General features: G+C 38.7%; 1 protein-coding gene across 4 annotated transcripts in view; it reads right to left on the reverse strand.

The window, feature by feature from the left end:
* The window catches only part of pitpnm3 (PITPNM family member 3), a 103,386-nt gene that overhangs the window by 8,959 nt on the left and 81,477 nt on the right, over positions 1 to 12,950 (reverse strand). For all 4 annotated transcript variants that reach the window (XM_066664385.1, XM_066664370.1, XM_066664360.1 and 1 more), the window contains 3 exons: positions 7,075 to 7,281; positions 6,491 to 6,639; positions 5,197 to 5,313 (listed from right to left, as the gene is read on the reverse strand). In XM_066664385.1, coding sequence (XP_066520482.1) covers positions 5,197 to 5,313; positions 6,491 to 6,639; positions 7,075 to 7,281 — 473 coding nt within the window. The remainder of the gene's footprint in view (positions 1 to 5,196; positions 5,314 to 6,490; positions 6,640 to 7,074; positions 7,282 to 12,950) is intronic.

The following is a 12,950-nucleotide window of genomic DNA, read 5'->3' on the forward strand; positions in this document are numbered from 1 at the left end:
GGCTTTCGAGGGATTTGCATATTAATTAAACTGGTCAATAATTTGTTCTTGTCTGTGCTTGTGTGAGCATGCCATACCATGAGACATACACTCTCAGACATGCAAAAACATATGCCAGCAGACACAGATACACATGGGTACTGGCAAATGCTCTTTTAAAGTAGAGCAGGGATTGGGCTATTTAATTATCCTTATGAGTTTACAATCAGATTCCAAGCAGCACAAGATGAGAATGATCAGTAACTTCTATTATAGAGTCTTTAAACAACTATTTATGTATCACAACTGCATAAACAATATAATTGAAGGACAATGTTGTGTATTTCTCCTGGGGTGGTGTGGTGTGGATGATGATGCATGAGGAAGATTCCCCACAGACACTTTTTTAAAGTTGTAAATACATTTTTTTAAATACAAAACAGTGTCTTACAGGTTCTTAAGGATCCCGTGAGAGAGACTACCAATCCTATGTCTCTCTCTCTCTCTCTCTCTCTCTCTCTCTCTCTCTCTCTCTCTCTCTCTCTCTCTCTCTCTCTCTCTCTCTCCAGTCCAAAACTGCTGACTTATATAGGTTGGTTTATATCTATATATGGTAATGTTAAGGCTATTATTTACATTATCTCCTGCTCCAGGACTGAGAGAGAGAAGACTTCCTGTCCTCTCAAGAAACTTAACCTAAACATGCTCATGGACACAGACAAAAACCATATGGACAGACATTCTAAAGTCAAACATTCAGAGACATCATGTTCTTTCTATGTATCAGCACTGGCCCTTGTTCTGGCAGTGTCTGAGCTCAGGGGGAGTTTGGACTTGAACCTATTCATACTAGGTAGGATACACATTCTGTCTGAACACTAAGCACTTTTGTGAGTTGCTCTGGATTAGAGCGTCTGCTAAATGCTATAAATGTAAAATCAGTTCTTATATACTATCATATATTTTCATCTGCAAGTTTGGCTTTAATGCTTTCATCTGTTAAATCCCTGACAACAGACACGGAATCACAAGGACTGGAACTTACATTCCAGCAGCCATGTGTCGCCATGAAAATGTGGACAGCAAGTACAAACAAACTGTTTTATTTGATTTAATTTAGTGCAAGTAACTTTTTTAATTTCAAGTACAGACAATGATCTGTCTGAGACAGGGCAGACAGGGTCACTCTGCTCCCACAAAATGTAGCTTTTCACTCCTCCTTAAACACAGAAAAGCTTTTACAGCCCTAAAGTGTCTGAACTATTCTTGGGATGCCACATCTTATTAAGCCATGTGTCAGAGAGAAAGTGGACTAACTTGTAAGTGGCAAGAAGAAGCACAAATTATTTGAGCAGGCTCAATTTATACTGTGGTTTTGTCCTCTATGTGAAAAAGTCTTGTGACATTTCTTGAAGTTCTTTTGAGTACCGTGATGCTATATTAATATCTCAAATCCTGATTTCAGAAACAGGCAGTGAGATACCTAACCCAGCTGCCCTCTAGTGGAACTGTTAGAGCACAGAGAGTAACGTATGGAAAGCAGTGGTATCCAGCTAGCTCTGTAGGTGCATACACAAGGGAGTATGCAAACAATCTCACCAATCACATGCGTACACTCTCAGGCTAAGCAGAGCTGTGGTGCCCTTACAATATACAAAGCATGAAGTATTCAGGGAAAGAAAGGGCAGCTTCAATAAAACCTCACTGGCTCTATGCCACTGAAAACCTTCTGATCAATCCCCTTTTTTCAAGTGCCTTGAGTAAAAATCAGCGCTTTGGTGTGGGCTGCAGGGAATAGGGCTGAAATTTCACATCAAGGTCCTGCTGATCAAAACACTCCCCTGAAAAGACGTGTTTAGTATGGTGAAATGTTCCAGGATTCTATATTTAAACAAAATGAAAGGCTACAGAGACAGCTTTTTATGAAAGATGGAACTGATATAGCAGAACGACCTTGCACAAAGCAGTTTTCAGTGGAGCCATGCTGGGTATTTCTGCTGCTGAAACCTGTACTTAGTCTCAAGGTGAGGCACAAAGCTTATTTTTGTTATCAGCAAAGCCTTGCCCAAACACATAAGGCTGTTGTGGGTTATTTGATGAGCATAGCATCTTGGAATCAGTGAGGATATTTTTAACTCATTTTCCACAATGCCAGGTCTATGCTGATACCTGCTTGCTGTCACCTGAGTGATGTGGGATTGTGTGTGTGTGTGAGTGTGTACTTGTGTTTGGGGGGAGCAGTTTCACAGAGCCTTGCTTGCTGCCTCACACTGAGAACAAAATGGAACATTACTCAGCACATCGGCCTCAAAGTGTTACAATTAATTACACTGGGAGTTTATCAAGCACGAGCTTTGAACGGTACAAAGACAAACCTCAACACGTTGCCAGAATGGTGAAAACATGAAGTTTAATTATTCTAGCAGGCTTCTAGTGTTAGCACAACTCAATAGTGCATGTGTACTAGAGAATAAGAGTGTGTACAAGGAAATGGTTACCAGTAGAAACAGGGAATCTGTAGTTTGAGCAAATTTATATTTGCACAAATTATTTGACAGATGCCCTTATCCACAGCCATTTAAACAACTGCTGTGCTGCCTGCTTGGAAAACATTTTTATGCTAATGCAAATATGCCAGAGTCTAAAGATACCATCAAGATAAGACTCAGTTAGGAGTCAGTGCTGATAAATAAATACATAAATACACAGATATTTCAAGAGTAGAATGCTTGTTTCGCTGTTACTCTTTATGCTTGAAAAGAAGCACTGGAACAAATGTGAGCAAAACCTTAACCTCTGAAGTATTACAGGTCCAAAATGGACAGTCAAGGTACCAAATTAAAGCTTAAAGTCTATGCTTTTCATTGATTAAATAATTTTATATAAATAATAAACCCACTAGATAAAAAAAGTATTTTTGCTAGAAATATATAGAAATGTACTTTGCCATGAAATTGTTATGAAAAAAATTGTGGCAGTACAGGTATTCAGATTTTTCACTGCGCAATATTTGAGTCAATGCGTACATATCATACACCAATCGAACAGGCAGACTCTCACGAGGATATTATACTCTAAACTCTAGGACTAATGAATTAAAGCTGAAAGAAAAAGATATTCCAAACTTCAGGTTTCTTCCTTCACCAATGACAAATCCGCTGTGTCCCGAAGAGCCCACAAGCGGCTCACACACAAAGTCAGCATAGCTGCGCTTACCTTAGGTTGTCCCCTTCAAAACGAGATCAAATTTGAATCTCTCTGTCAAACCATTAGTGATTAATCCTCATATTTGTTTCAAGAGCACTGGCCAAAAAAAATCCCCCCCAAAAAGGATACATTTTCAAAAGATAATCAAAAATATGATCTGCTTTCAGCTTTCCAACGACATGTCAATCAATCTGTAGACCAATCAGGGGCAGACGATGTGCACCCAAGGAGGAGGGACAAACACGCAGCAGAGCGCATATGTTTTCAGCGCCTGAAACGGACCCAGACACAGCGAGAGAGACTCAAACGGTTCTGCCACAAGCTCCACAAACAGTAATCAAGTCAATAAACATGTTTCAAAAGCTTAGATGTATTTTACTACATCTAGGGGGGGGGGGGGGTTGCCTCGCTCTACAGCCAATCAGAGTGCAGCTCTCGCCTTTTAACATGTCAGACATTTAAAGGGACACTGTACTGTGTTGAGAAACAAGTGTAAGCATCAGAAATAAACTCAGAATAAAAAAGTACATCAGAATAAAGGGTTTTTCCTGTTTGGTGAGGGGTAAATGGCCACTTTGAGAGGTACAGGAGACTAGTTTCTCATGGAAAGTAAAGAAAAACACTGTAAGATGTTAGGTCTAGTCAAGATATATGCACTGTATTTTTGCAGTAAAAGTAATGATTTTCCTTATGGAGAGCTTGGGGTCTAAAGAGACACTTGGAGAGGCCATCTGTCCACTGTCTGCTCCAGCTTCAATAACTTCAGATCAGTATGAGGTATCAACTCCAAATTTTACCTGATGAAAGTAGACCCCTGGAGACACAAGTTTAAGAAGAAAAAAGTCCTGGGACTCATGAAATCTTCAGTTTATAGTCACTAACTTTTTTTTAATAAGCCAAACAACTGACAATGCCTCTAGTTTCTTCAATGCCTCTAGAGCAGGTAGCCTCTAGGTTTGGGTATGTAATTTCAGGTAGAAAATGGAAAAAAGGCCTGGAGTGTTAAAATAAACATCAGATCAAGTCTAGAATCAGGTGTGATGCCCAATGATGGCGCCCCCTGAAGTGTGTGTTCCTGCCTTGTATGCACTGATTCTAACCATGGCCCATTCATGTTCAGGTTGAGCCTGAGGAACCAACAATAATATCATTAACATTCATCATCCTAAAAGGAACAGTTATAAAAGTAGGATAAGGAAAAAGAGTTTGGTACAAAAAAACTATGCAATCATCATAAGTGGACCTCAGGCGAATAATAAATTACAACAAAATATATGATTTAGGCTCTATAATACATTTATAAAGAAAATACTCAGGTTTTTAGTCCAGGTTTGAAGACATTGAACTCTGGCATATTGGACTCTTGGCTTTTGGACCAGTCAGGGGACATTGATTTCCCCTCCTGAGTGCCAGATTTCTGGGGTGGTGGGTCAAGCTAAGTTGTATCTGAAGCTTTAGGGGCCCAAGGTGCATTTTTGGGCTTTGAAGACAAACATCAGGGATTAAATCTAATGCAGGCAGCCACTACAGGAATCCAGTGAAGGTAATATAGCAGTAAAGTGACACAAGTGAGCTTTAGAAGACTAAAGTTTACTCATGCTGCTGCACTCTGTGGCCGACAGGATCCGACAGGAGCGAGCTGTAGTAACAATGAGTTGTTACACTTTCTAAACAGAACTGTTTTATAACATGTAATTGAAGCTTGTACTCCAGCATTTAGCACCATGGATTTATGCTGCATGCATTAATGCATTATACACTAGAATCTTTGAATAGATTATCCTCAAGTGTACTTGCTTATGTGTATTTCTTACACTGTCATATTTTTCTTTATAAAAAGGGACGAAAATACAATCAATATTTAGACTTTGAATGTTGCTACCACTTTTTACAAAGCAACATTTAAGTTGTTTAGCTTTATTAGTGATTAGGGATCACTCTGCTTAATGATTTATAGAGACTACTTTATATAAGATTGTCATAAACAATATAGGTGCAAAAGGGGCTCACCCTTAGTTTCACATGTGTGCGTCTCCGTAACCACTTCTCTCTGGGACTGGAAGGGGAGAAGGAAGTGGGGTCTGAGCTGTCTGCCTCCTGAGCCTTCACGCTGTCACACCTCATCACCTGTCAATCACACAGAGCACACAGACTGATGCATAGACAACCCATGATCACTCTCCCCCAGCAGGGTGAGAACACATCACTCAGTCAAAACAGAATAAAAAGACGAAACAGCCTCTTTCATTACCTATCACAAAAAGAAACTTTAGGATTCTTTCAGCTTCCCAGGAGTGGAGGGAAAGAGAGGGAGAAAGAGTTATGTAATTCCTTATGTTTGTCACATATGAAACCCTGGCTGTCTAAATCCATGTTTTTTTGAGAATTGTATTGGAACACTGCCATTTCAAAGCAGAAATGATCAGTCCTGGCTTTTAATTTATTTCTGTCACAATACACCTTCTACCATATAAACACCACACAGACATAAAACTAAAATTATAATATAATAAGCAGTATTTGATTTAAAGTTAAACTGTCTATCTCACTGGCCAAGTTTGTGATCTCTCAGGGAGTGAGCAATTTATCTTTTCAGGGTGCTTTTATCTAATTGTGATGTCATCTATATTAAAGGAAACAATTCATAATCAAATGGTAGCCAACACAAAAAGATATTGTTAATCTCACAAGCAATGGCACTGGTGCCATGTTTGTATTTGTTGTCTTAAAAATTGTTAAGTGTACAGAATTTTTTCATGCTTAAAGATGAATTATTACCATTTGAATCATAACATTTAAATCTCATACTTTTTTTTCCAATTGCTACTTTGATCCTACTATAAAAAGATTCCTAGAAATAGCTCCATGTTATAAAAATCTTGTACAAAATCAGCATCAACATTAGCAAGAGTACTACAAAAATATTTGTATTCTCAGTGGCCTACATTGAAATTTTATTTTTGTGTTATTTTTTTCTCCAAGTATTATAATACGAAATATCTTTGCAATTTTGACAGACAACTTGCTTTAGTTAAGACAGCTAAGTAGTAGGTCGGGGTAAATGAAATGAGTCAGAGGAAATACTTCAAATTGCACTTTAGTGCAGCTGAATATGTGGCATATGAAATTTCTTGCTGTCACAACAGAGCTTAAATCAAGTAGCCACTCAAATCTCTTTAATTTATATGAGACTGCTTATCCGGTAATGGCCATAAACACAAGATGTTCTTTGATCAATTAAATTACCCTCCTCCCTGCTGTAAAACTAATCCTACACAAAGAACACTTGAAAATTATACACTACCTGTCTGAGCAGAAAGGCCACTACATCAGTAGACTCCCAATATGAAGCATGGAAAAGGTGAGGCAGAGCAACTGTGGGGAATGAAGTGAGGACATCAGGACAATACAGTGCATAGTCCAGGCGTTTGGAGCCCCACCAACTACTGGAGACTGAAACACAAATACAAACACAGAGAGAGAAAGAGAAAGAGAGAAAGAGTGTTATGTAATAGACTAATAAAAACTCCTAATGATCTCTAGCATGAGGGATTCTGCCTCACAATGAAGATTAGTACAGTTATACACAGGCACCACTTGTCAGACACAAACAAAAGTGTCATTAAATCTGTCCTGCTTTGGGCTAATGGATAGCACATCAAAGCTTTTAAGGAAATAAAGGCTGCAGCTGGGTGTTCTGCTGGGTTTGCATGCAGTTCAGTCAGGATATAGACAGCTCCAGAACTTCAATCTCATCTAGAATGATGTATAATAGGCTTAACTTCTCAGATGAAAGAACATGACTAATGGAATACTGCGCTGCTGAGCTGGTGTGGGTGTGTTTAGGTTACTGAATGGAATGTGTGCCTACTAAAACAGCCCACTCACTGTTGGCAATGGTGCAGTTGAGCTTGCTCTCCCAGCAGCCGGACGACTGGCTGTCCATGCTGGTCAGGCTGGCCCTGCGTCCCCCGCCACCCACCTGCTTCACTGCCCTCTCTGCCTCATCTGCCTTTGGTGAAGAGGGGGGAGCAACAGCTCCTGGAGCAGGACCCCCATCCAGGAACACATCAGAGTGGATGTGGATTTCATCAGCTTATAGAGAGAGAGAGAGAGAGAGAGAGAGAGAGAGAGATCATACATCCTATAAAATAAATCTGTGCTTCTAGATATTCATTAATTCATTCATTCATTGTCTGTAACCTCTTATCAAGTTCAGGGTCGCGGTGGGTCTGGAGCCTACCCAGAATCACTGGGCGCAAGGTGGGAACACACCATAGAGGGGGCGCCAGTCCTTCGCAGTTTGACACACACTCACACACCAGGAGGAAACCCATGCGGCCACGGGGAAAACACTCCAAACTCCTCACAGACAGTCACTCGGGACGGGGTGTACCCCTGTTTGTACAAGTTAAGGATTTGCATTAAGTGATTTACAAGCAAGGTCTAAGTTGTGGTTTTGTATTGTTTTACTACCTGTAGGTTTAACAGCATTCTGCATTGAGGCACTGTGATGACTAACAACTTTAAAGAGTAGCTATTCACACTCCAAAGTCAACAATCTCTCATTTAGCTATAGATAGACAAAAAGGCTTTCGGTTTACCTTATTGCCTGGTATGCTCTAAATCACCTATCTGTCTCTCTCTCTCTCTCTCTCTCTCTCTCTCTCTCTCTATATATATATATATATATATATATATATATATATATATATATATATATATATATATATATATATATATATATATATATATATATATAAAACCACAAATTTGCTCCATTGACTGAAGAAGTAATAATAGTTTTTTTTACTGCCTTTTACTCAAGACACTAAAACCAAGGCTTATTTCCAGTTATCCCAAACATTACCTAAGCCTCCAGCTCTTACTGTTTGTAAAAAAGTGTTAAAAGTTTCCTAATGTTAGTCGAGTACTCGCATTTTCCACTCTCGTAAATTCCCTGAGTGTTAACCACGGCTAATCACTCCTTTATAGCTGAGCGTCTTCCACACAGCCTGCTGTTCCTGATAGAGCCAGATCGAATGTGTTTTCATTACACTGGGCGACTGTGTGGAAAACATCCCATTAGGCAAGGCTGCGTAACAGCTTCAGCCACAGCCTGCTAGACACTGTGCATTTGTGTGTGTGAGTGTGCAGTGACCTGTTCCATTGTGAATCAGAGATACTATAGGTGGCAGAGGTGCACCTTTCTGGTCTGGTGTCATTTCAACAATTGGTTCTTCTCATATGCCACCACAATGGACTCTTGAGTGGCAAACCATTGGGCGTTCATGACTAGAAGTGATTGGAGCAGGCTATAGAATAAGGGAAAAAATGTAGGATTTCTATCATTGTGGCATATGAGCAGCAATACATATATATATACACATATGTATATATATATATATACACACAAACACACACACACACACACACACATATATATATATATATATATATATATATATATTTTTTTTTTAAACACAAAAAAAGCTCTGTATTTATGACCCTTTACAAAAAAGCTCTTTATGAACCCTTTGTTGAGGATGCTTGTTTGTTTGTGCAGTTCTTCAAGAGTAATTGTGCAAAAAAGGCACATTTAGAACAATGAGAAACAAAGCTGGCAAAAAAAAAATTTCTGGGTCATAGAAAAAAAAACATTAGTGCAGGACAAATCGTGCAGTGGAATAAAATTCAATTTGAATATCTTGAATCAATAGAATGAAATAAAACATTTTCCAGTGTCACTATGCTGGCAGATTAACTACAATATTGTTGGCTCTGTCTATAAAATTACTTGGTGTTGAGCTGCTGGTGAGCAATGAAGAATGAATGTGAATGGGTTTGTATCCTCTCTAGCCATTCATTTAGGTAATTATATTTAGTGTAATTAGCTGCCACATATTTATAATTCTAACATTTCTTTCAAGCCTATGGAAGCATATTTCCAAGACTTAAAAAAAGGAAGTGAATTAATGTCATTTTAACGAGAAAATTTCTAACTTTCTAACTTAGCATTCCATAATTATGATCTACTATCCAAATATCTACTAAAATTATGTTTTCTCATTGATATGCGATGCGTATTGTATTTTAAGTGGTCAAGGCTTTCGTGCAAACGTCCAGAAGATGAAGGCTAATTTGCATTTGACAAAAACTACTGAGCATTGTGCCATTGTGCTCACTCAAAATTAGGTGGAGAGGTAAGATCCAGAGAAATTAAAAGAGATTTTAAATGAGCATCCTTCTCAGAGCATTATATCACACATAGGGCCTGAATTTTGTGCTGTGACTATCTCTGAACAACAGGAACATGTGGAATGTTTCTGCAGTCTATTGTATATGTCACACAGTGGTCTGATGTTTCAAAAACCCACGGTGGTTGCCTGCTGGGTTGTTTTGCTTAATGCATACGGTTTTGGCAGGTTAACCTCTCGGCTGTAGAAATGTGACCTTTTCCACAGGCTTTTCATCAGACCTAGGAGGCATCACAGGTCCGTCTAATTTCTCCTGTCACTACAGAGCCAGGAAGCACTATCAGAATACAAATGCATCACAACACTTCTACACGTGCGTGATCAGGAATCAACCCGGACTAATATCCAACAAGGACTGAGGGAACACAGAAAATCACACCACTCCTTATATAGACATGATGTATGTTCTGAGAGAGCCATTGCCACATTTCATTAGTACATTAGTTACAGGACTTAACAAGAACATAAGGCGTTCTGCTCTTAAATATGTAACAGATGAAGAAAAGCTGCAGAAGATGACTATTATTTAAACATTATTGTCAAAAAGAGTCTATCAAGACTAATTTTATCAATACAAATGTTAAATTTAACAATAAAAGGGATAACAAACAGCAGTATGTTGATTAACATAGAACCAATGGCTTTTATTTAATGTCTGAGTAAACAGTGCACAACTAACTGATTCCTTATTAGAAGTCCAGGCACAGTACGGGGCCAGAACCCTGTTGCTTTTCATTTTGTTTCTGGTGATTATCCAGCAAAGATTTATTGCAGCTCTTATCTAATCTAATCATATCTACCTTCTCTGTACATTCAGAAGCTTTTCTAAGACTCAATGAACTGAATGATTATAATAATTCAAAATTGGTTACTGTAAGAGACCGGTCAACAAAGCCAAAAAAGCCACAACAATGTGACATGAACTACCTGACCAATCATTGTATTTGCTGGCATTACCATTAAAGACAACAGATCAGTTGTATTCCAGGACATCACATCAATATGTAGACTGTTTTTCAGTTTCAAACAATGCAGCACCATTGGTCAGATAAATGGATTTGGAAGGGAACACTGTTGTGTTATGCTTAGCGATAAGATCAAACTCATGGCCATCCTACCCACCCAGGCAGAGAAAAGCAATTTATACTTGCAATTTATAAATGCATTATCTCTTGTACTTTAGACCATAGACATCTGAAGCATTCCTATGGTGTTTGCTTGCATCACGTTAGCTGTGTAATGAACTTAATATTGCATTGGGCCACAATTTTTGGTGGTTTTTGGAAAAATGCCTTGCATGTCATTAAGAATATTTTTACAGTGCTTGTTTAAAAAATTTAATATTTTATTCCTGGTGGAGCATACTTTAATACTTTAAACTTTAAGCATATTGTGTGTATTAATGAAACGCATACAGATTCATAACTCATTAGTACATTTGTAGGCTTATGAGGACTATGAGTGAACTATGACTGATGAAAATGTTTATTTTATTGCTTAGTATGTAGAATATGTAGAACCTTTACTTGGAAGCATTTCTTATTATTGACAGAATCATTTATGAGGCAAATTCTTTGACAAATAGCCATTTGTCAACAAGCAAGCAATTACACATAAGCATAGACAAAGGGGCAACTAGCCCATACACACTCACATTGGTACAGAACAACCCCATTTAAGGCCTGATTTTTGCTTGTGTGTGTAACAATGACTGACAGAGACAGAGAGAGGGAGATTGGGGAGGAGAGAGAGGACAGGATAGAGCAAGATAAAGACGGAAAGAGACAGACACTGGCAGAGAGACAGCCAGTCAGCCTGAAGCAAGACAGGGCCTCTCTTTGAACACTGGAGAGAGAGCCTAGAGACCAAAAAAGCAGCCCGTTTCTTTGTATGAAATAACCCACTCGGATGAAACACCCTTGGGGGGTAATCAGACAAAAAAATGAATGGGTCATACATAATATGAAATACAGGCATGGTCTAGCCTGGCGCTGTCTAGCTAAAGGAGTTCCAGAAGACCTTGAAAATATTGGTTTGAAGAGATGATATGTAGGCCAGACGGGGCATATAGAGCTCTACAGAGCTGCTGGACTCAAGCTGGGTGATTTCTGACAGGCAAGAGAAAGGGGGATATGAGCTTGGAGCCCAAGGGACGATAAAACCAGAAAGGATAAAGAAAATAAATGAGAAAAAAACTCCACAATGCCTGGCTGCAACAACAATAGTTTCCAGCCCTGTCCCATAATTCAGTCTTGCGGAAGAATGGCTCTGATTTTCAATCAGTCCATAAATGAAGTCAATCCGAGTGGCCAGAAAAACCATAAACAAGCAAACAGCCGGGCTATTCCTGGATATTAAAAACATTAATCACATTAAAAGGCCTGCAGAGCGGATCTGTGATGGCTGTAATGATGGAACTACCTTACACATGGGAGGCCGCTCCAGAGCCACTCCATGTGGCAGCAGTAATTAATTACTGCATTAAACAAGCCTGTGGATGTAAGTCTGCGTGTTTGTGTGTGTGTACTGTTGAGTGTGTTTCTAAATGTGTTTATATCTAACTCTAAATATTTTCTACCTAACAAATATTTTGACGACCGTTCTTTAGGGTAAATAGAGTGAAGTCACATAACTGAACATCAGTGTTTAATTTCCTTAGAGGCTATGCATCATGCTTCCCTCTCTGGATCACTACGCACAGCTAAAGTGATAGAGTATGTGTGGTGTTTCCTGTGCAGGACTTACTTATTACAACAGATTAATACAAAAAGCAAAATAAATACATGAATAAATAAACAGTCACACAGCTCCAGGGACCTGGAGGTTGTGGGTTCAAGTGCTGCTCTGGGTGACTGTCTGTGAGGAGTTTGGTGTGTTCTCTCGGTGTCCACGTGGGTTTCCTCCCACGGTCCAAAAACACACGTTGTTAGGTGGATTGGCGACTCAAAATTGTCCATTGGTGAATGTGTGAGTGTTTATCACTCTGTGAGTGACTGGTGCCCCCTCCAGGGTGTGTTCCTGCCTTGTGCCCAGTGATTCTAGGGAGGCTTTGGACCCACTGCCACCCTGAACTGGATAAGTGGTTACAGACAATAAATGAATGAATAAATGGATATGGAAGCTGTCCTTTATAATAAGAATAAATAAAAATAATAACCAAGTTAGGAATGTTTTTTTTTTCATTTTTCCTGTAAAGGTATGTTTTTGAAAATCTTTGGAATATTATAAGATATAATATATGAGATATGATATAATAATAATAAGGGACCAGTCGATATGGCCCAAAAACAGCCACAAACCTATTACATTTAAGTCAAACTGAAATATAATTTGGCCTTTTTCATTCATTTTATTGTTTTTCTGATTATAATTAACATGATACATCATATCAAAGCCTATAATTTGCAGAGAATATTTCCTTTTTTTGTATTATTTTCCAACAAATTATTATTAATTTTGTCCACTTTGAAGATCTTGTAAGTCTTCATTAGATAACCATGTACCAAT

The sequence above is a fragment of the Hoplias malabaricus genome, chromosome 1 (genome assembly GCF_029633855.1).
Source record: "Hoplias malabaricus isolate fHopMal1 chromosome 1, fHopMal1.hap1, whole genome shotgun sequence".
In the NCBI taxonomy this organism is placed as follows: domain Eukaryota; kingdom Metazoa; phylum Chordata; class Actinopteri; order Characiformes; family Erythrinidae; genus Hoplias; species Hoplias malabaricus.